We start from the raw sequence: 24,700 nt of genomic DNA on the forward strand, positions 1-24,700 counted from the left end.
CAGCCATCAGGTTCCTGCTGCTACTCTGTCCCAACTCCTGGACAGCTTGCCTTTGTCACTGGTGTTCTTTAACAGAGTGCTGCGGGCTGCTCCCTTCCCACTACATATGGGCGCCTTCATCCTCCACCGCTGGCCACCGCTGGCCACCACTGTCACACTGAGGCAGGCAGCTGCTCCCAGCACATCCATAGTGGCCCTGCAAATCCAGACCGATGATTCAAATCTCCTGCAAGACGACCTGCTTGGTCAGCTGGACTCGTAGCTGGACAGCCAGATCTTCCAGTATGGCACTGGGAAATTGTGGGTGGCTCCTCCATGCAACTCCCAGGGTCTCGCTGTCCCCCTTCTGCTGGTTCGCCAGTTCTGCCCCCTCTACCTCTGTGTAGCGCCCCCGTCGGCCCTCTATGGGGTCGTACACTGCATTAACACTAACCGGGGGGCCCTGGTTTCGTTCGTCCTCTCCTTTCCTTATGCGTTGCGATCTAATCAGAGCCTGTGCTAAGCCAGCATAGGCTAAGTTCGGTGCAATCTTCTTCTCCGCAATACACAATGACGCAGTTAACTTTAAAACATTTACTAAATTACACTAATCGACACCAAACATAATACATTCAAATATATTCAAAAACAACAACAAATATACAATAACCCTCAGTCCGGTAGTCCATCAAACACTTAAATATGAAGAAAATTAAAGCAAAAGATCGTGGCAGGCCTGGTTGATGCTTGAGTCCGTAGTGACCACAAACGGAAAAATGGCCGCTTCACTCTGAAGAGCAAAAACAAAATAAATAAAATAATATGCCTACCAGTCCACCCAATTTCAGGCGTGCTCCAAATCCTGGAGTAAGCAATATTTTTCTTTCGTCCCACAGTCTTTCCCTCCTGTAGGGCGAATTTATTCTTCCTCTCCGAAGCGCTGTGCTGGTGATTCGCCGCTGTCCGCAGCTTATGGCGAGCCCCTCGCAAGACGAGCAGTCCTGCGACTCCCGCTCCAGCCGGCTTCTCTCTCTTCACTGGGTACGCTGTTGTTTCTTACCGCTCCACGGCTTGAAAACAGTCGCTCACAAGACGAGCAGTCTTGTCCGCTTCTCTCTTCCCCGCCAGCGTCTCCTCTTTCCCGCCAGCGTCTCCTCTTTCCCGCCAGCGTCTCCTCTCCCGCCCCTTTTCCCGATTGGTGGACATAACAGTACCCAATTAAAGTAAACGGAAACAGAATACAAAACAACATATGCGGTGCCTGCATCAGCGCAGCACGCATATCATGTTCCATTCATACTCCGCAGAATAAAATAAAAAAAAGAATCGAACCCCGGATTACACTCTCCCCCCCCTTTTTAATGGTCTTCATGTCCCTATGAGACCTCAATAGCCTATATCTCACTAAACCAGTTTCACATAATCTTAACTACTACCCCCCTATGAACTATGGTCAACGGTTGGTCTCTGGGGTTTCCAGCTTCATCATATGTCAATCTAATGACCGGCTTAATGGTTCGTTTGGAAACCGGGTTCACAACTGAACAAGGTAAATGCTCATCCTCACCCTCCACTTCTTCAGTTTCTTCTACAGAGCCCTCTACCTCTACAACTGTCCTCTCTACCTCATCTCCCATACTCGTTTCTACACTGAGCTCATTGTTATCCTCTACAGTTTCCACAGGCTCCACAATTCTTTTTTCAAACTCCGGCTTGGGGTGTTGCTTGCATCTTACATTCCTCCAACATGGTTCAACCTCATCCTCCGACTCACTAGTCTCCCCAGCCAAGAAACCCTGCGTACTCTGATGTTCTGAGTCTCGCTTTCCCTCCAACTCGTCCTTCTGCTGGTTACGAGTCCGAGGCCCTCGCCCTAGAAACTCGACATCCTTTTCATCAGGCATTCTAACCATGTACCCAATAGGCAGCAAGTGGTTTCGGTGAATAGTCTGCACTTTCCCCATGCCACTCTCTGGCTTTATCCGATACACAGGAATATCAGGGATCTTCTCCACTACCACATAAGGCGACGGATTCCACCGGCTATGCAGTTTTCTTTTGCCTCTCAACCCCAAGTTTTCCATAAGCACCCTATCACCCTTTTCTACAACCTGATGGCGCAACACTTTATCATGTGCCCTCTTATTCCTTAAATGCACTTTGGTAGCAGCCTTGGCAGCCAACTGAAAAGCACTCTGCAGATCCTTCTTTAACTCCTCCACATAACGAGAATGACTCTGCCCCCTATGTCCATATGATCCAAAACACACATCGACCGGCAGCCTGGCTTCTCGACCAAACATCAGATAGTAGGGAGAAAACCCTGTGGCATCATTCGTTGTGCTATTATAAGCATGCACAAGTTGATTCACATGTTGACTCCAGTGCCTTCTATGAGCTAATGTCAATGTCCCTAACATTGATAGCAAAGTTCGGTTAAAACGCTCAGGCTGCGGATCCCCCTGTGGGTGGTATGGTGTTGTTCGTGACTTACGAATCCCCAAAGATCTCAACAGCTCCCGAATCACTCTACTTTCAAAGTCACGACCTTGATCTGAGTGAATTCGTGCCGGCAGCCCGTAGTGCACGAAAAACTTTTCCACCAATACCTTAGCCACTGTGATAGCCTTCTGATTTTTGGTGGGATAAGCCTGAGCATAGCGGCTAAAGTGATCAGTGACAACTAATATGTTAGCAAACCCCTTTGCATCAGGATCAAGTGATAGAAAATCAATGCAGACTAACTCCATGGGACCACCTGAAACGATCTGATGTAGGGGAGCTGCACGGGTGTAAGGGCTCTTCCAGGCAACACATCTCCCACAATTTTTTATATATTGTTCTACCGTCTGGGCCAGTTTTGGCCAGTAGAACCGATTCCTGACTAAATCCACAGTTCTGTCTATACCCAAATGTCCCATGTCATCATGTAATGCCCGGACCACAAGCATTCTGAACTTTTCAGGCAATAACAGCTGACATATCTCTTTCCCAGACACAGTCTGAGTGACTCTAAATAATAGACCATCCTTTACCTTCAACCTTCCCCTTTCACGCTTAAAAAGTAAAATCTCTGGATGAGCTTTGTTTAAATCGGAAGGCCACTGACCTGTACTCACAAACTCCTCTACCACCCTCAGAACACCATCCTCCAATTGGGCCTTCTTAAGGTCCTCTTGTGTAAACTGTTCTAGCTGGCCTAAGTCAAGATGGGTGGCACAGGAATAAAGGTTGGGAACACCCTCTCCTGGAATTCCCAACTTCTCTGCCAAACAAACAGGATTCTCAGGTAACTTGCGTACCTCCACATGGTCACAAATAGCTTTTACCTCACCCCTGGAAAGATTCCTCCAAGACCTGTCCTCTTCCCCTGCCCCATTTCGAGACAGCAAATCGGCATCCGTATTTCTCTTTCCCGGGCGGTACTTTATTTCGAAATCATATGTGGCGAGGGCAGCTAACCATCTATGACCAGTAGCATTAAGTTTTGCTGTGGTCAAAACATAAGTAAGTGGGTTGTTATCAGTCATTACTGTGAATCTCACACCATACAGGTAATTGTGGAACTTATCCACAACTGCCCACTTCAGTGCCAAGAATTCCAGCTGATGGATATGGTATCTTTTCTCAGCTGCATTCAGCCCTCTGCTGGCAAAAGCAACCGGCCTCAGTCCTCCAGGGTACTCCTGATTCAACACTGCCCCTAACCCATTTAGGCTGGCATCTATATGCAACACGTATGGTTTTCTGGGGTCTGCAAAAGCAAGTACAGGCGCGTGAGTAAGGCGGGAAATCGCCTCTTGGAATGCCTGAGTACAACCATCGGTCCATCTGACACCAAATGGCTCTGACTCCTTGTAGTAGGACTGGTCACACATAGCTTTTTGCTTTCTTCCCATTTGTGTGGGAGGATACCCCTTAGTGAGGTCTGTTAAAGGTTTAATGATGGAGGAGTAGTTTGCGATAAATCTGCGGTAATAGCCGCAAAAACCCAAAAACGACCTCAGCGTTTTTAGATCGGTTGGTTGTGGCCATGAGGTGACAGCCTCCACTTTTGCAGGGTCAGTAGCAATACCATCCGCGGAGACTATATGCCCCACATACCTAACTTTAGGTTGGCAGAACTGACACTTATCCAATGAGATTTTCAATCCTACCTCCTCTAAACGGTCCAACACCTTCAGAAGCCTCTCCTCATGCTCCTCCAAAGTTGCTCCAAACACTATTAAATCATCCAAGTACACCAAAACCTGGAGAAGGTTCATGTCCCCTACAGCCTTTTCCATCAATCTTTGGAATGTCGCCGGGGCTCCCGTGACCCCCTGTGGCATCCGCTCGAATTGGTAAAACCCTAAGGGACAGATGAACGCCGTCTTCTCCTTATCCTCTTCCGCCATGGCTATTTGGTAGTAGCCACTGCGAAGGTCTAACACTGAAAACCACCGGCTCCCTGCCAGACAATCCAGTGCGTCTTCAATACGAGGAGTAGTGTACTGGTCCGGTATTGTCTTACGGTTAAGAGTTCTATAATCGACACACATCCGTACACTGCCATTCTTTTTCCTGGCTATCACTATAGGTGACGCATAAGGGCTCCGTGATTCTTTAATTATCCCTGCCCCCAAGAGGTCGGTCAGATGCCTACGTACGTCTTCAATGTCAGCAGGGGCCAAACGTCGGGACCTCTCTCGAAAAGGTCGGGAATCCGATAAGCGAATTTGATGGGTTACACCACTTGCTAGCCCAACCTCCCATTCCTGTACAGAAAACACCTGCCGTCTTTCAGACAACTTTAATCTAAGCCTCTCTTTCCATTCAGAAGGAATGGGAGAGTCTCCAAAATCAATAAGATTGGGATCCATTTCTCTCAAACCCTTTGCTCTAACAGGAGAAGCAGCTATATCTGCTTCATGCACTATTCCCAATGGTGTACCTTCCGGTATCGTAACCTCCTTCTTGGTTTCATTCTGCAGTAGAACCGAGAAACTACTTCCCTTTACAGCCGAAACTGGGGCAACAATGGGTTGCAGAAGTATTCCTTGAGGCAAAGGTATAGAATCACAAGCCTCAGTCAACAGCAAGCCCTTGGACACTGGTTGACAAAAATCTAGGTGGCACAATGCACAACAACTCTCTTGAGGTGGTATAGCTAACGGACCGGGCCCCGTCCATCTCACTTGACCTATCACATCATCTGAACCACGCAACGCAGGGGCACATGCATCAGTCGTACCGGTGGCCCTCAAAACACGCGTCAACACTGCACCCTGTGCTCCCTGACACAAAGAAGTGAGCCTCTGAAACAAACTGGCGTTAGTCCCTAAGATTACTGGAGTCTGATCTGGGGTAATTGGACCCGGGCAAATCAGTGCCAGAACAGACAATGTCTCAGGAGCACCTGTAAACTCTTTTGGGAACTGAACCTCCACCACCACATAGCCTTTGTATGGATAACTGGCTTCACTAAGGCCCCATATGGCTAAACCAGATACAGGGTGGATGGGGACATTAGACAAGTACTGTGCATACCACTTCTCAAAGATAATAGTTACCTGTGACCCACTATCCAACAGTGCTGCACACGAATGACCATTAATCCTAAGCTGCACTGTAGATACAGGCCCTACTAAACCTTTTGGCACAGAATTTACTGACTTGAACTGTATGGCTTGTTTTTTTACAGAACAATGCAATGCCTCGTTCCCAGATTCTCGGTCACTATTACTATGTTTCTCCCTGGCTCTACGCAGTGAAGCTATCAGTTTTTTTATGACTTCCTTATCATTTTCTGGATACATGCACTTTCTAGCTATATGCCCGTTTCCTCCACAACGGTAACAGAAACGGTCAGCCTCTCTCATGCCATATGTCTTGTAAGAAGATGGTGAACTGCCTTCGGTTGAAATCGGTTTCACAGCACTAGCCAAAACCGATCGTCCCCCGTCCTCTTCTAATGTCCTTACTTTCTGTTTAAGCCTACTAACTCTCTTCTGCAGTGCAACAACATCTGACCTGTCCATATCCACAGATAATGGTTCCAAAGGTAAAATTTGTGTTTCCACAGCATCTATCTTGCTATTACTTTAGCCTTCAAGGCCTTTAGATCAGCCTTTAACTCCTGCATCTCAAATCCTGACACAACAGAATCCTCTTGAGCTCCAACATTACGAACCCTAACACTTACTCGCTGCCGTGACTTTTCATACTCTTCCTCTTCTCGAATCTCGGTAAGTAAGTCAATAAAAGCAGGGGGGTTATTCCTCCTCTCTTTGAGGCGCAATTGTAATAACAGCAAATCAGCGCCCACTGCTCCTCTGAGTAACTGCTCTACCCTTACCCTATCCATATCCCTTACCAATATTCCTCCTTTCTTTACCAATTTTGCCAGGAAAGGTTCCAGTCTCCTAAGATAATCTGATAATTTCTCACCAGATTTTTGTTGCATAAGACGGAACGCAAAATACAAATCCTCGCCAGATTCTGGTGACCCAAAAGCACTGTTCATAGCTTCCAGGTATTCTTCGGGCTTGGCTTCAGGTTTACTGAATCTCAGAACCCTGATAATCTCTAAAGCAGGGCCCCTCAAACTTTCCAGTATTCTACGCCTCTTTTCTCTATCAGGACAATCACTCTCCTCTACCATCAAAGTTGCCTGCTCCAGCCAATACTCCAAGGGTTCCTCCCCTGCAGGAGTGGGAGTGATGCCTGAAAAGACCCTGAGGCGGCGGTAACCCTGACCCTCAGACTGACCCTTATAAACCTGTTTTAACAACTCTCCCATTACTTCAAAAAGTGACTCCTCGCTGTCCCTTTTAGAACTACTGGCAGCACAATAGCTCCGTAAATCAGCCACCGTTTTCCCTTCAGTCATTAAAAGGTCCTTCAATTTTTCTGTGAACCCACTTGGAGCCATAGGAGCCGGGTTAGCCACTACGATTTTCCACACTTGGGCTCCATCAATATATTTAACTTCCCTGGGGGCAGTCGAGAGGTCTATCTCCTCCGAGCATTCGCACAGGACTATCAGGCAATCGGCCTCTTTACTGTACGTCTTACCTCTCACTCTCACGCGTCCGCAACCCTGAACGGCTTGAAGTACTTCCTCAATTTGCCGACTGGTAACTTCCTCGTCTACTCCAACCACTAAGAAGGCATGGTTAGCCTCAAGACCTTCCCCCTGACACCAACGAACAAGCTCGCCCTGAAACGTTAAATATAACTGGGACTCCATTTGACAAACGCCTGGCAATTTTCTAAAACAGAAGAAGACCGCACCTAACTATCAGTTAATTTTAATAAACACAACGCAGATCCCAGCGGTGCCTCCAATTTATGTAGCGCCCCCGTCGGCCCTCTATGGGGTCGTACACTGCATTAACACTAACCGGGGGGCCCTGGTTTCGTTCGTCCTCTCCTTTCCTTATGCGTTGCGATCTAATCAGAGCCTGTGCTAAGCCAGCATAGGCTAAGTTCGGTGCAATCTTCTTCTCCGCAATACACAATGACGCAGTTAACTTTAAAACATTTACTAAATTACACTAATCGACACCAAACATAATACATTCAAATATATTCAAAAACAACAACAAATATACAATAACCCTCAGTCCGGTAGTCCATCAAACACTTAAATATGAAGAAAATTAAAGCAAAAGATCGTGGCAGGCCTGGTTGATGCTTGAGTCCGTAGTGACCACAAACGGAAAAATGGCCGCTTCACTCTGAAGAGCAAAAACAAAATAAATAAAATAATATGCCTACCAGTCCACCCAATTTCAGGCGTGCTCCAAATCCTGGAGTAAGCAATATTTTTCTTTCGTCCCACAGTCTTTCCCTCCTGTAGGGCGAATTTATTCTCCCTCTCCGAAGCGCTGTGCTGGTGATTCGCCGCTGTCCGCAGCTTATGGCGAGCCCCTCGCAAGACGAGCAGTCCTGCGACTCCCGCTCCAGCCGGCTTCTCTCTCTTCACTGGGTACGCTGTTGTTTCTTACCGCTCCACGGCTTGAAAACAATCGCTCACAAGACGAGCAGTCTTGTCCGCTTCTCTCTTCCCCGCCAGCGTCTCCTCTTTCCCGCCAGCGTCTCCTCTTTCCCGCCAGCGTCTCCTCTTTCCCGCCAGCGTCTCCTCTTTCCCGCCAGCGTCTCCTCTTTCCCGCCAGCGTCTCCTCTCCCGCCCCTTTTCCCGATTGGTGGACATAACAGTACCCAATTAAAGTAAACGGAAACAGAATACAAAACAACATATGCGGTGCCTGCATCAGCGCAGCACGCATATCATGTTCCATTCATACTCCGCAGAATAAAATAAAAAAAAGAATCGAACCCCGGATTACATCTGCCAACAGCCACCCATGAGCCGTTATTCCAGTACCTCCACCAGGCTGGTGAGCATTTACCGCTCATCAGGAACCGGGCTGAGGAGGGCCTGGAGCGCTTCCCCCTCTACCGCCAACGCTAGGTTCCCCTCCGTCTCCTCATCGCTCCAGGCATTGTGGAGAAATAAATATATAACAAATATAAATTATATAAATGACATTTTCAAACATGAACATCCAGTAGTTCTAGAAATAGTACAAGTTGGTGAGTATGTGATGAATATGGCTCAGATGGCAGAATATCAGTAACTTTTGATTTCAGAAGAAAATCACAATGGTGTCTGTATGTATCTGTACAGTATGTGTCTGTATGATATTATATAGCAGTTACTGAGTTATACCATTGATGTGTCTGTTGTGGTTCTTTCTATTATGTCACAGAAAAGGTCATAGTGCAAATGAGAAATAAGTAGCATATAAATGTTTAGACATAAAGAATATAAATAATATGAATGACATTTTAAGACATGGACATTAAGACGTACACAATGAAATACAGTTAACTACCGAATTTTTGTTGGAGAAAAATGGTACAAATTGGTATAAGTGGTTTCAGAGTAACGTGTCATGGCTGGAACCGTAATGGCAGTGCGGGGCAGGGAAACAGGCACGAGAGTCCAATGGTACGGGGGCAAAACACAGGATTTACTGGGGGCGACACACTCAGGAACACAGAGAACTTGTGATGTTAAGACGCTAATAACCAGACTCAGGGAAGACTCACAGGGAAAAACTGAAATACACTGAATGATTAGACAGAACTAGGGACAGCTGGTAACCAGGAGGATTCCACACGAGGTAAACAAGGGGAGGCATACAGGAGAAACAGCACGATCAGGTCGTGACATGAACACAGAGCATTCGGGCAAAACATATTTATTGACGTTCACATTTCCAGTTGATCCATCCCATGGTATTCAATTCAGTTCCTTTTATATAGCACCTTTCACAACAGTGTCGGCCCAATGTGCGTTGCATGGGTGTGTCGTGATACATTCCAACATCGTTAAGACCGAATAATACAAAAGCGGGGAAAAGGAAAGGCAAAGAAACGAAAGAAAGGCAAAGAAACGAAAGAAAGAAAGTCAGATGGCAACGAAGGAGAGGAACCAAAGTAGGGAGAAAAAAAACCTCTGGGGTCCAAGGTCAACAGACTGCCCCCCCCAACCCCCCCACTGGGCATGCTAACATTATAGGAAAAAGAAAAGAGTGGGCTTGCTTTGATAAACCAAATAAGTATCAGTAACATGGTATAATGAGGTAACTACCATATAATATCATACAGACACAAAGTGTAATGCTAGAAGTTATAGAGGTTGGGGGTGTGGGAAGATGGGGAATAAATGGGGGTGGGGGGGGTTAACAGGCCTGTTCGGGGAATACATTGTTATGTAAGCTGTTTTTTATGGAAAAAGTATCTAGTAATTTGCAATATATGCTTATCAGTATTCATACTAAGGTTTCCATTTATATATTGTAATATGCCTATGTTTTCAGCAATACTTGTTTATCATGTGTTGCTGTTTATTTAACTAATGTAAGTATTTTGATCCCACTGCTAATCCCAAAAAGTATCTTATCTGCTCCTCTTGTTTTCAGGTAAAAAAAATACCTTCAGATCCAAATAAAGAAATTATTGTTATTCCATGAAAATAAGTGTGTCTGACTGCCAAATTTGGTTCCCGCAATGTAACATCGGCGGTCGTTTGTTATCCTGATTATTCTGGCCACCAGTTTCATTTCAGTTTAATTTCTCTGGCAGCTGACTTTCGTCTCACGGCAGAACGTTTGAAGTTCATCGTTATGTCTGATGAAATGTATTCACTGCTGAGCCTGGAGGAAGAGCTGAATTGTAGCATATGCCTCTTCGTCTTCGATAACCCGGTGACCACGCCATGCGGGCATAATTATTGCCAGGATTGTCTGGATAAGACCTGGCAGGATAGCGATCAGGTGGCCCTAGGCTTTAACTGTCCACAGTGCCGGACTCACTTCTCCACCAAGCCCGAGCTGAAGAAGAACACGGTTCTCAACACCGTAGTGAAGACGTTTAATATGAGGTTGGAAGGATCCAACGATGTGGACGTGGAGGATAAGAAGGTACCAGAAGTGGCTGAAATTACCTGTGATGTCTGTGGGAAAACCAAAGCATATAAGACGTGCCTAACATGCATGGCGTCGTATTGCGAGGAACAATATTAAAACATATTTATTGACGTTCACATTTCCAGTTGATCCATCCCATGGTATTCAATTCAGTTCCTTTTATATAGCACCTTTCACAACAGTGTCGGCCCAAGGTGCGTTGCATGGGTGTGTCGTGATACATTCCAACATCGTTAAGACCGAATAATACAAAAGCGGGGAAAAGGAAAGGCAAAGAAACGAAAGAAAGGCAAAGAAACGAAAGAAAGAAAGTCAGATGGCAACGAAGGAGAGGAACCAAAGTAGGGAGAAAAAAAACCTCTGGGGTCCAAGGTCAACAGACTGCCCCCCCAACCCCCCCACTGGGCATGCTAACATTATAGGAAAAAGAAAAGAGTGGGCTTGCTTTGATAAACCAAATAAGTATCAGTAACATGGTATAATGAGGTAACTACCATATAATATCATACAGACACAAAGTGTAATGCTAGAAGTTATAGAGGTTGGGGGTGTGGGAAGATGGGGAATAAATGGGGGTGGGGGGGGTTAACAGGCCTGTTCGGGGAATACATTGTTATCATTCTGATAGCATCTTCTCTAGTTCTACCTTCTTCTAACATTAATGCCAGGCGATCACTCTGAAAGGTACGAGATTATACACATATAGTCAACTGAGGAAAGCTCTGGAACCAGGGATCCGGATGCAGAGTCAATGATAATCGGGGACAAAAATTGGAAATCGTGGTCAAAGGTACAAGCCAGGGTCGGTAAACCAATAGGCTGGTCGCAGGGGTGCAGGGAAAGGCAGGCATGTGTACAGACAGGGGAAAGCGCAGACTCACGCTGGTACTGAGAAGGGGATTGGGAAGCAAAGGGTAAGAGATCAGGCATCACAGGAACACAGAAGAAGATGGGGAGGAGATTCAGGCTTTCGGGAAAGAGCAGGGAATCGAAAGTAGTGCTTGATTGTTATACATGAGACAGTTTGTCACACTGAGGGAACCGGTACAACCAGTTCATGTAGGGTACCCACACTGGAAATGCTTAATACTCCACGGAGAGCGACCATCAAAGCGGGTGTGGCTGCAGTGCAGGGCTGGAGTAGAATCCTGTCTTTCAGCTTCATTGTGTGAATAGGCAAGAGTGATGCAAGAGTGATTTAAGGCTGAGGTGCTCTTTAGTTACCATTTACCACCATCAGAGAAGGGAAAGAAATCAGGTAAGATTCGTGGGCGCTAACAGCATCCATTTGGACACTTCAGTATAGTCTGTAAATACTTATTTGGTTGTGATCCTGGTTAGTGACTTCTTTAGTCATTTGCTGTACTGAAATAAAAATGAACTACTTTAAGCTACGTTATATAGAAGCATTAAGCTGTTTTTTATGGAAAAAGTATCTAGTAATTTGCAATATATGCTTATCAGTATTCATACTAAGGTTTCCATTTATATATTGTAATATGCCTATGTTTTCAGCAATACTTGTTTATCATGTGTTGCTGTTTATTTAACTAATGTAAGTATTTTGATCCCACTGCTAATCCCAAAAAGTATCTTATCTGCTCCTCTTGTTTTCAGGTAAAAAAAATACCTTCAGATCCAAATAAAGAAATTATTGTTATTCCATGAAAATAAGTGTGTCTGACTGCCAAATTTGGTTCCCGCAATGTAACATCGGCGGTCGTTTGTTATCCTGATTATTCTGGCCACCAGTTTCATTTCAGTTTAATTTCTCTGGCAGCTGACTTTCGTCTCACGGCAGAACGTTTGAAGTTCATCGTTATGTCTGATGAAATGTATTCACTGCTGAGCCTGGAGGAAGATCTGAATTGTAGCATATGCCTCTTCGTCTTCGATAACCCGGTGACCACGCCATGCGGGCATAATTATTGCCAGGATTGTCTGGATAAGACCTGGCAGGATAGCGATCAGGTGGCCCTAGGCTTTAACTGTCCACAGTGCCGGACTCACTTCTCCACCAAGCCCGAGCTGAAGAAGAACACGGTTCTCAACACCGTAGTGAAGACGTTTAATATGAGGTTGGAAGGATCCAACGATGTGGACGTGGAGGATAAGAAGGTGCCAGAAGTGGCTGAAATTACCTGTGATGTCTGTGGGAAAACCAAAGCATATAAGACGTGCCTAACATGCATGGTGTCGTATTGCGAGGAGCATGTGAGGCTGCATAAGGAAAATCCGATTTTTTCGACACATGACATGAGAGATCCGCTGTCAGACCTCAAGGAGCGCATCTGCCTCACTCACAACAAAATGATGGAGTTTTACTGCAGCACGCACAGCCAGTGCATTTGTGTCGTATGCCTTCAGGAAAAACACAACAACTGCAGCTTCTGCAAGCCAGAGGAACGTCGCAACATCCAGGAAGTAAATATACATTTTTCTTAATGTGTTACACTTATTACGCATATAGCGTAACCGCACAACGTTCACACTAACATTAACATATTCTTTATTTTTGTAGTCTGAGCTAAAGAAAATGATGTATAATCTTGATGGAAAAATAGAGAAGACCCACACAGTTGTCAGTCAGATGAAGGAGCAGCAGTTTGTACTGAAGGTGGGTGTCTTTCATTAGGCTGGATTTTATTTAATGAGATATTACACTTGTTTGAGTAACTTCTTTATATGCATAATTACTTGCACTGTAGGGTTTTGTCTACTAGTTATGTTAATACAGTAATGTACAGTATGTAGAGGGAATTTATGTATTTAAACATTCTGACATTCAGTAACAAATGCTATTTTATAACAATACTTTTTATTATAAAAGTAATTTTACATTTATTAAAGTGCACCAAATTCTATTAAATGTATTGCTTATCTCCGGCCAGCATATAAGATATCAATGCATGATTCTGACTTTGCCTGCTGAGTGTAGCGCTTGTCCTGTGCTCTGTGTCCCCTGGCACATGTTCACCACTCCAGGATTCAGCCAGTAGCAGGAAGAGGATTCTGGAGAGTGAGTTTCAGCAAATCCGGGAACTCATTGACAGAAGTGAGCAGGAAGCCGTGAAGCTTGTGGACCAAGAGCAAGACAGCGGGAATGAGAAGATCCAGTCTTTGATGAAGAGATTTGCCCTAAACGTGGAACAGATGAAGGAAACGAAAAGTCAGATCGAGAGCCTCTTGGGCAAGAAGGAATCATTCATGTTCCTGCAGGTGTTTTCCTGGCCACAAGCACATTATATACCTGAATAACCTGTATTTATCACATTCACATCACTGTTCCTGGTTACACACAGAGAAAATCTGTTGTGATTCAGTTACAGAATTTAAGGGTTTCTAAATTAAATGGCGCTGCTGATGAGAGTACAAGATCAAAATTTATGAACTCTGAAATACTCTGACATTATTTACTTCAGTGTAAAAGCACCAGCTAAAAGATGAAATGGTAACAAAACAATTGCGTTGCATTTTTCCTCTATTTCAGGCTAAAGTAAATCTACCCCGAGCAGTGGACATTAACCCATATGCGCCCAGAGTCAGTGTCAATTCCAGACAGGTGATTGCCTCTGAGGACTACGTACTTGCTCTAAAAAAATTCTTTGAAAACTTATTGAAAGAGCCGGTTGAGAAGAGGCTTCAGTTGCTGAATGCAGGTATGTCTATTAGTGTGGTTTACCTCTGATTGCAAATGACTAATGTAAGAAATAAATGTACATACTTCTGACATTTGCGTTTCTGGTAGATACTCACAATAGCACATTTGTTCATGGTGAGTTTTATTAAAGAAATAAAGGTGTTTTGATTTCCTGGGTCAGGTGATGGAGGATTTTAAAAATCTGCACCTTCTGAGAAGGTTGTACATGTCTTGATTCTACTATGCAACCAACTTACAGCAATACATTTTTTATATTTTTTTTGGGGGGGTGGGGTTTAGGTCATGATTTGTCCCGTCAGCCTCAGCTACCGAATGCAGGTATGTATATTCAGGGGTGTAGGAACCGGGGGGGTGATCTGCCCCCCCACCACCATTTAATTTGGCTTCATTGACCCCCCCCTCCCCCAACACACAGACCTTTGTATTTCAATGATCATGTTGTGTCCCCTCAGTCTCAGTCTCTCTCTTGCGCCAGTGCATGTATTTGTATAGTTTACCTATTTTGTAGTTTACCTGTTGTATATCAATTCTGTAAGAAATAGATGGTAAGTGTGCATGCTTCTGACAGTTGCATTTTTGGCAGATACTCGCAACACATCTGTTGATGGTGAGTTTTATTAAAGAAATAAGGATATTTTGATTTGCTGAGTCTGCACTTTTTTTAATCCGCACCTTCTGGGAAATAAGTTTTATTTTGTAAACAGGGCTGCAATGTTTATTCTCTGCAGATAGAAATAAAGAAGTTCGCCATCCAACAATGCCTGATGTCCGCGGGACACGTGAGTGCCGAACTGTTTCCACCATGACTTAAAAATACACCTTTTATTTCAGGGATTTCGCGAAGTGGAGCTTCACTCCATCCTTTTGTTGTAACAGTCCAGTAATTCTAGTTGTCAGCGGTTCTTTCTCCTTACTTTTGTCCCAGCTTGGCTTTTGAATTGAAGAACATGACATGTCTTGACTCTGCAATGTCACCAAGCTAACAAAGCAATTAATTTTTTTTTGGGCGGGGGGTTTAGGTCGTGATATGATCCGTCAGCCTCCTGGGCAACAAGGCGCAAGGAAAAAGTCTCCATGTAAGTTCTCAGGGGTCAGTCGTCACTATTAGTCATACACCTATGACTTGATGCGGTGTGTGTGTGTTTGAATTATGTTTATATTACATTGTGGGGACCAAATGGCCCCCACAATTTAATAATCCCTACCCAGCCCATTAGTTTTTAAGGTTATCATGTTGGGATTAGAGTTTTCCCCATAGAAATAAATGGAGATTCCCCACAAAATTATAATTACAAATGTGTGTGTGTGAGTGAGTAAGAGAGAGGGAGAGATGGAGAGTGAGTGGCAGGGCTTGAGCACAAACACACACAAGCAACCGAAATTTTACACGAATCATCGCACGGGGCACAGATCTGGGTGTTTTTGCTTTGGTGCTGAATTTTGACAGATGCCTGCTGTCCATAGTGCTGTAACTTGTGCATATATACATATATTATTTTAAAGCCACTGTTTGTGGATGAGCGTGTTCACCTGTCTATTACTGTCAATGAAGATGGATCCTTTTGAACAGGAAACGGATTTTCTTTCTGAACGTGTCACCCTCGCTTATTCTTTTTGATACTTGCTTCCAGTTCCCAAGCCCATGGAAATGAAGAGTGAAAAAGTTGACAGTAAGATCATTCTACATCCCTTTTGTGATTCTCAGTTGAAATGACATTTGTACCCTTCGCATACAGTTTAGAATTGTTTCAATTTGCATTTAAGAAAGAGATGATCCAGTTTGCATTCCACTGCACATTTTTTTGTGGTGTGAAAAATACCAATGGATTGCATTTAACACCCAAAAAAATTGCAGAGCATTTGTGAAGCTGAATAATACGACATGCCAAGAAAATAGGAAATTTTGAGTCTGGTTAAGTTTGCCAGCTGATACAAACTAATCTCTCTCAGAAACTAAGAAAAAACCACCACATCTTCCACGAGAACCAGTCATTCCTTTAATGAACATTAATGAGCCACCAAAAGCCCTGGGCCTTTACATCCCCCATGGTAAGCAGAAGCACCGTTTTCCATATGTGCCGATTTTTCAGTTTGCTCTGGATTTTATGACGTCACACAACATGTACATTTACGGTTTTGTTTCATTTATTCAGAGACGTAGTACATAGAACTGAATTATACCATTTAATTCCCCTTATTTTACTTGGCCTCATTTCCAGCATAGCAATCGGAAAGCATTTAGCAAAAGCTTCAGATACTAGACTACGCTGATTTTTATCCAGATATTCGTCACAGCGGGCGTCCCAAGCATCGTCTTTCGGAACCAGTTACTATCATTGTGCCTCCCCTTCCGGGGCCCGGAGTCGCCGATCCCCATTTCTTTGGCCTCCGCGTTTTATATACTCATGGCAGAGAGCCCAAAATCTGGCCAAGGATGGAGATCCAAGCATGACGCCCCAAGCTCATACCGCAAAAGTAGCCTTTGGAAAATGTAGCTGACCGAATGCTGCTTGGCTACGGAGCCAGTTATATCCTTGGTTACAGTTACAGAATAAGGCACGTTTTCATATAACCAGGGCTAACATAAGAGCAATGCAGAGACGTCAAGGCTAACATTAGGTGCAGAAACACTTATTTTGGTTACATCTTTGCAGTATTGTCCTAGCGGTTACATTCACCAAGTGATGTACTCTGTCTTATAATATGCCGTATTATGATCTGCTCCTAGACGAGTAATTTGTTGTATAATTTCTACTGACGACGAGTGACGGCGGCGTCTGTGCAGCTGCATTTCCAGTCTCTAGCAATCACGAGTGTAAACATCTCGTCCGGTGTTTAACAATGTATTGTCCGTTTTTTTGAGTTTAGCCAAATACTTTGATTTAAATTGAAAAATAATTTACTGTCTACGATTCCTGTATGTCAAAATAATCGCTGAAAACACAGTTTAGCCCTGTGTCTTGGCTTCATAATCTTACATGATACGGTATATATAACCTGTTTATTTTTTTTGTGGATGCATTGTGTGTTAGGGATGAACGACATTGGAAATCGAAATTTTAGCGATATTCAGAAGTTGAAAATTAACTATGTGGCCAAACAGAACTAATCTACCGACAGGGTCTGTCAAAGTTGGCGGTGCCTTGGGGTTTGGCAGCAGACACAAAACAGTGTCGTGAAATTGCTTGCTTGTGCTCAGTGTCGTATCTATGAAATACAAAATATATATACAGCAGACGACAAATTGTCTACCTGACCAGTTATTGTTTGCTTTTCTCCCCTCTAACAACGAAGATGTAAATGATTGATTTTCTCGAAGTCCATGCAAAAGCAGTAGCGGTGAACTTTAGACTTTTTGTCAAACATACTGTATACTTGGTGATGTTGAAAAGGAACCGTCATTCAAATTGTAAAAAAAGTTTTGGTTTCCTGTGACTGAATGAAATTGTTTTGCTACAACTTATTGACAGATTCAACTCAGCAGATTAGTCGTGGTCCTTGAGATGTGACAGTTGCATGTGCTTGGAAAAACTATGTCTGTATTAATATTACACACCGTGCAAGTTTGTTGGCGCAGTGGGTGCTGCACACTGCCGCTTTGTGTTTGTGGAGTTTGCATGTTCACCCTGTGTGTGTGTGTGTGTGTGTGTGTGTGTGTGTGTGTGTGTGTGTGTGTGTGCGTGCACACGTTTTCAGTGGATCCTTTGGTTCCTCTCCACCGTCCAAAAAAACAACTTAAGTGATTTTTAGTACCTAAATTTACTGTATGGTGACTGAGCGTGCCCCAATTGCAATGCATAACATATTATAAATGATCACTTGATGAATCGTCAGATTAATCAATAGATTACTGGATTATTGATATTCATTGCGACAGCACTAGTTATTTACTTATTTAGTAACAGTAGTTGTAATGTACTTGGTCAGTATTTTCCACTTGCGATGGCTTCATCAGAGCATAGTCCCATCGTAAGTAGTGTAACACCAGTAGTTAGCTAACAAATCTATGTTTTAGACTAGCTTGTGCTGGGCAATTTTGAATTGGAATGAAATCATCCATTTCAAATTATTAACAATAACCGCTTTGTCATTTAGTTGTTTCGGTTTTTAGTATCATGCTAATTTCAGAGTTGTTTTTTGGTGGTGACAGATATATTTTATATACCTATAGATATAGATCGATCATAACATTTATAATTACTTTTTTTTTCAGAACCAGGAAATGCCGCTAAAAGAAGTGATCTACTGAAATGTGAGTTTGTTTCTTGTTCAAAGTCGTGGAGGTTTGTTTCTCCTTGTAACTCGATGGAATATTCCGGAATGTTGGTGTGCGGTGACTGATTCTTCCCACCCTTTTACCAGATGGCGTTGAACTGACTCTGGACCCCATGACGGCCCACAAGCGCATCCTCCTGTTGGAGAATTTCACGAAGGCCATGGTGTCTGAAGAGCCGAGTCCTTACCCCGACGGGCCCGGCCGCTTCGCCGTGTGCTCCCAGGTGCTGGGCACCAGGGGCTTCTCTCAAGGACGCCAGTACTGGGAGGTCAAGATGAGCAGCAACAATTTCTGCGGCCTCGGCCTGGCCTACAAGAGCATCGACCGCAAGGGCCCCGCCAGCCGACTGGGCCGCAACAGCCAGTCCTGGTGCGTGGAGTGGTTCAACATTAAGCTCTCTGCCTGGCACAACAGCAGGGAGATAGTGCTGGAGAATCCCAACCCCAGTCGGGTAGGCATCCTACTGGACTGCGATCAGGGCACCGTCACCTTCTACACTGTGGCTGACAGGGCCTACCCCTTCTACACTTTCATTCAGCGCTTCTCACAGCCAGTTTATCCAGCCTTCTGGATCTTCTCCAGTGGTTCTCACGTCACTCTGTGTAAGATGATCAACTGAGCAGATGCCTGTGCAAATTATCCAATGCATGCTTTCAGCCTGCTACTAGTTTTCATGCTACTTAGGCTAGTACCTAATTTTGAGCACTTGGATTCAGCACTTTCGCAATCTGTTAAATAATACTTGCATTTTATGGAACAGTATAGTACTAGTCTTATCTGTGGTTCATCTTGGGTTTGGAAGTGCACCATTAGCAAAATAAAGCTTTATAACACGGCAAACAGGACTGACCGCTAATCTTTTTGCTGAAAATTAGCAGTTAGGACAATAATCTCTTACTGGAGAAGAAAAAATATGAAAGTGAAATCAAACATTGATTATTACGAATGATTTTGTTTTTTGTTTATCTTAAATATGTTATCCCACATGTGCCATGTGGTAATCATACAGTAATAACTTCTGTTTAAAGCCAGAAATTTTCACTGTTTTATCTAACAGGCTCTTCTGTTATGCGCTTCATTGAGATCATGTTTGTCAGACTCATATTTCTAACTGAAAACCTGGTTTTGAATTAGAGTGAAGTGAAAATTTGGTAATATGAGTAAACATTATCAGTAGGCTAACAGGTATCTCAAAGCCATGTGCCCTGAGCATAGCACTTGAGGACCACTAGCTAGGTACTGGAATCAAACCAGAAGCTACTGGTGTTCACTGAAATGAGTGATGTACACTGGAATGACTGATGTGTTCAGTGATGCTGGTCACGTTGTACATCCATAATTTTATGCAACTGAGGAGGCTGAGAATTATTTTACATCTGGAGAGATTAGACCTCCTCCATATTATGCAGACTCCCAGTGGAACATCCAGTCGGTTTTTGAATCTGGTGTATTAATAATAAAGTCAAAATCCTTAATGTTTACTTGAAGCAGTTCAATTTTGGTGGTAATTTCCAGGTTTATCGTCATGATTGACTTGAAAAGATAAAATGTGAATTGTGATGCATTCAAAATAATGATTCCTGGTGCAATAAGCCCCATTCATTAGGATTTCGGAAATCAGACTTTGTTGTTTAGCTTATATTGAGATTTGGGTGTTGAAATGCTTTAGTGGATGAGGGGACATGTATTTGGTTAATTGTTTTAAAGGTTCTATTCTTAGGGATGTGGCTCAATGTGATTTTGGGTACAAGTATCTGCCAAATAAGTAAATTGCATATTCTGGTCAGAAGCATTTTCCAGTATGTTGAAGTGGAGTTAACACTAGAGGCAAGAGATCTCGATTAAATCATGATTTATTGGACCCTGCCTGGTCTTGCGTACCTCTCTGCTTGGATATAGAGAAGTTAGAGGCTCTAGGCAGGTGAGAATACAGTGGTTGTACCACATCATTGGTCGCCGCCAGGGATCACCAACCTGGATGAGCATATCTATGGTGAGGCCTGCTTGTGTCCATGGCAGAATGTTTGGATTGAGACAAAATACCACTTAGGCTACATTTTTAAATACTGTGGAAATCACTTGCAGTGAATCACGCCTGTCCGGGTGAAACTGTAGATGTTCAGCGTACGATGAGCACGTCCGCGTTATGAAAGTATGTTAGAAATGGACCCCGTACTCTGAAATTTATACGCAGTGCCATGGATAGAATATCTTCCTCTTTTAAACAGGGCATTCGATCACTCGGCCATTGGGTGCGGGTGGAGCAGCATCCCTCCATCCAATAACAAAGGCACGCTTGTCCAGCGGAGACACAAAGGACAGGACATTGCATGGGCTGAGGTCATGTGCAAATTCCAGAAACAGCAACCAAATGGTGGGCATTGATAATACAGCCCAGGATTTGAGTGTTTGTCAGAAGTAAGCTGGGACAAAGCCAGTACATGTGAATCGGTGGAAGAGGAAAAATACAAACATTGCTAGTGTAATATACCTAGTAATGAAATCAGATATTGATTATTACATATGAATTTGTTTGTGAAAGTAATGCAAGCATTTACATGGTACTTCATCTTAAATCCCACATTTATCATCCCATATGTGTCATCTGGTAATGATACAGTAATAACTTTGATTTAAAGTCAGACGTTTTACTGTCTTGTCCAAACAGCTACTTCTGTTATGAGCTTCACTGAGAAGCTGTACAGCGCCTTGGACCGGGTAACATGAGTAAACATCAGTATGGTAACAGGTATCTCAAAGCTAAGCTTCCACTGCGCAGCTGAAAATGCAGTTTTCACACCCTGAGTGTGGCCATCAAAGGAAATGGAGAAGCTCCTAAAAGCTCTTCTGGCCTGGTATCCTGAGCGTAGAAGTGGTGGTTCGCCAGCTAGGTTTATTATTATTGATTTATCAATGCATTGCTCTAGGACTGTCTGACCATGTCTTCTCAAAAGAATGTATGTCATTTTGGATGAAAACATTTACTAAATGAGTAAATTGTATACATTGGATGGCAGCATTTTCTGGTAAGTTGAGGTGGCGTTAACCCTCTAGAGCGTCAGTGCAGCGGCTTCCAAAAAGATTTGGTGGACCCTGCTGATGTTGCGTACCTCTTTGCTTGGATTTAGAGAAGATGGAGGCTCTAGGCAGGTGAAACGATGGTGGTTGTGCCTCATCATCGGTCTTCGCCGGGGATTGTCAACCTGTCTGCATGTGGCGAGACTCCATGGTAAAATATTTTGACTGAGGAAAAAACACCATGTAGGCTTTGTTTTTAAGTAACATGTCCATGGTGGTAATTCCATTTTAATCAAAATATCTCTCAGCTTGCCATGGTGTTGACCCCTGGCCATCATGTGGCCCACTGTGATACAGGGGAACTGGGCCCTGTACCTATCACTGGTCTCCTTCCTCTAGACATGCTTGAGAAAATACAGCCCAATAAACAGGTCATGTTCATTTCTGTCGCAATTATATTTGTGTGCAGTATTTAAGTGGCGATAGATTCTGTTGTTTCAGCTTTAAGCAATGAACCAGACCAGAGGCGCTCGCTCTGGGAGGAAGCAGTTTATTCCCAGGTGATGTTCTCACAGCTTTCTCAACCTTCTTCAAGGTTGGGTGTCATTCCAGCCTTTTTACAGAGCCTAAGGCAGTAGATCTCGTTTGATCATGGCCAGGCAGGAGCCACACGATGAAAGGGCAGGAACCAGAAAATAGTGACAAACGACTCTGTTCCTTCATCATCCTACCTTCTGGTAGCCTGATTCCTCTTCTTTGGTATCTGATTGGATAACGCCTTGCCTTTTGGTCTCAATAGGGAGTGAGGGCAGGGTGATTTTCTAATTACCGTTACTATTACAGGAGGCCACACAAGCTAGAATTTCTGTGTTACGATGTAAGAGAGCAACCCGTACTATAACAAAGTAACAGCAAAATTCTACAGCGGGCATACAAAATAGATGGATAGGATGGATTGTAACAGTCACTTAGGTGATTTTGGAGGGAATACAAGAATCCTCTGTTGAGAGACAATGAACTCATGTTCTAGCTCATAACAGATGTCATTATTTGTATGTTTTGTGTCAGGTAAAGAACGTGCATCTGCCAGGGATCAATGGACGGCAGTAATAATAAAATGTACCTTGTATGCTGATTCTAAATCATGTTTGTATTCCACATACATTGGCAGAGCGCAGACCTTTAAAAAAAATCTGTAAATGAAATAAAGCTTTACTGTGTTAAAGAAGTGTTCCTTATTTTTTTCTCACAAATTGACAGTGTCCGGGTTCCTGCGTACATCAATTGAAATGGTATTTAGCTTTCTTACTTTTTAACACCCCCCCCCCAAGTAGCTAAAAAAAACTTAAGTCCACTATGTGTGGCATGCAATGAAAACCAAGTGAAGTCCCAAGTCCAGGTTCTTGCAGGCCTATGATAAAATTCTAGAGAGTAGGGAGTTTCATGTTGGATAAAAACAATAAAATGGTGAAATATCCTTTCAATCAATTCTTACTACAGTTACGGCGGAGCTGGGTGGCTCGAGTGAGTGCAGATTGTACTGTGGAGCTGAAGAATCTGGGTTGAAACCAGGGGTAGGCCAGGCTAATTCTTTGAGGGTGGTGTAGTGCTGAGTGGGATACAGGTTTGAATCCTGTGGCTGAGTCAATAAGCGACATCTGTACTGGCCTTATTAGGCATCATAACCTAGTTTATCCGGCAAGCTCAATGCAGGATTCTTTATGCAGGTTTTTGGGGTAAACTTTAGGTCAGCTGATCAAACCCAGGTGTGAGGACCCTTCAGTCCAATTAGTCCTTACAAATCTAATTAGGGAGTTGCAGCGAACACCTGTATACACAGCAGCCCTTTCTGGTTAAGACTGGCCGCCCCAGACTTAGATGGATAGATGGCAGTGAAGCCCCTCTAAAACACGTCTTTTTCCACTTTTGGAGTGAACTGCCCGTTTAACATACAAGGGCTATTTGCTTATTGGGCAGGGCATTCACTGTTGGCTCCTTGAGGTCTGCATGTCGATGCTACAACACACAAGTTAGCATTAGCCAAAAACATAATGTACCTTTAATTAATGCCCAACTGATAAATATTATCGGCTAATATGAGCTAATTCAGATGAAGAATTGTCATTGTTGACACAACAATGAAATGTGTCCTCTGCATTTAACCCACATATTAGCAGGGGGGCAGTTAATTCAGTGCCCGGGGGAGCAGGACCCTGCCGGTCAGGGATTTGAACCTGTAATCTTTCGATTACAAGTGCTATTCCCTAACCATCAAGCCACCACTGCCCACCAACAACGCAACATGTTCTCTATGTTTAACCCATATGTGATAATGTGACATAGCAGGGGGCAGATAATTCAGCACCTAGGTATGGTACCTTGCTCAGGGTACCTCAGTGATGCCTTCCTGGTCTGAGATTTGAACCAATCGCAATCTTTTGATTACGAGTGCGCTTCCCTAACCATGTAAGCCACCACTGCCCCCAATTAATTGCCGATGAACAGGTATTGGCTTTTATAACTCCGAATAAATGGCAAGTAATGCAGAGACAGAAGACTGATCCATCGACTTTATTAAAAGTGCCATCGTTGTATAGTTTACTCACCATTGGGCAGACCGCAACTCCTCTGTCAGTAACACGTGCAGTAGGACTCTATAGCAGGGGCAACCAACCGGTTCATTGCGACCGTCTAGTCATGGTGTGTTTCCAGTTCGATTGATCATGAGATCATTAATGGATAATGCTTTATTTCATTGGTGGACAACTGGTCAATCGCAATGACCCTAGTATATCAAATTCCCCTAGCTGCGAAAAATACCAAGGAACCTCACTGGGTCAGCAGCAAAATATACTGTCGTGATTTGGTAGCTCGCCAGAGCTTCTTGAGATGTTAACAAATCACAGGAAGCATAATCATATGGCCGCACTGGAGGGCCACCATATCTTAATTATTGTGGGATCAACTACATAAAATATAAAATGGGGGGAGGGGGGGGCTTTTTCCCAATGAGGCGCCGTACAGTTTAGTGCAGTTCCATCGCTGAAGGGATGCAGTGCACATCTCGATGCATTGCCAACGATCCAATACATTAAATGTTCGGATTACATATGATTCAACTATTTCTGTGATATGATACGATTCACCCCTATTGCGATGCAGTGTGATTCCACACGGTGCGATGCGAAGCATCGCCGGACAAGCTTCCAGCTCGGATGAGACTTGCCTGTGACACTTGTGGAGAACTGGCCACTAACAGCAGTGGAGAAATGGAGATGGGACGTG

The 24,700-nt window shown here is 43.9% G+C and overlaps 2 protein-coding genes across 5 annotated transcripts in view; both read left to right on the top strand.

Moving 5' to 3' along the window:
• trim25 (tripartite motif containing 25) overlaps window positions 1-19,237 on the top strand; it is a 35,184-nt gene extending 15,947 nt beyond the window's left edge. Inside the window, exons 13-14 of one of the 2 annotated variants that reach the window (XM_049014994.1) lie at window positions 18,335-18,373; window positions 18,484-19,237. In XM_049014994.1, the coding sequence (XP_048870951.1) occupies window positions 18,335-18,373; window positions 18,484-19,016 (572 nt within the window). In that variant the 3' untranslated portion in view covers window positions 19,017-19,237. The remainder of the gene's footprint in view (window positions 1-18,334; window positions 18,374-18,483) is intronic. The other variant, XM_049014993.1, reaches the window with a different exon arrangement.
• LOC125742732 (E3 ubiquitin/ISG15 ligase TRIM25-like) overlaps window positions 10,052-24,700 on the top strand; it is a 30,226-nt gene continuing 15,577 nt past the window's right edge. The window contains exons 1-2 of one of the 3 annotated variants that reach the window (XM_049014998.1): window positions 12,177-12,884; window positions 12,982-13,077. In XM_049014998.1, the coding sequence (XP_048870955.1) occupies window positions 12,282-12,884; window positions 12,982-13,077 (699 nt within the window). In that variant the 5' untranslated portion in view covers window positions 12,177-12,281. Of the gene's footprint in view, window positions 10,455-11,641; window positions 11,719-12,176; window positions 12,885-12,981; window positions 13,078-24,700 lie in introns of those variants that run through there. The other 2 variants (XM_049014997.1, XM_049014996.1) reach the window with 2 other exon arrangements.

This window comes from Brienomyrus brachyistius, chromosome 5 (genome assembly GCF_023856365.1).
Source record: "Brienomyrus brachyistius isolate T26 chromosome 5, BBRACH_0.4, whole genome shotgun sequence".
Taxonomy (NCBI): domain Eukaryota; kingdom Metazoa; phylum Chordata; class Actinopteri; order Osteoglossiformes; family Mormyridae; genus Brienomyrus; species Brienomyrus brachyistius.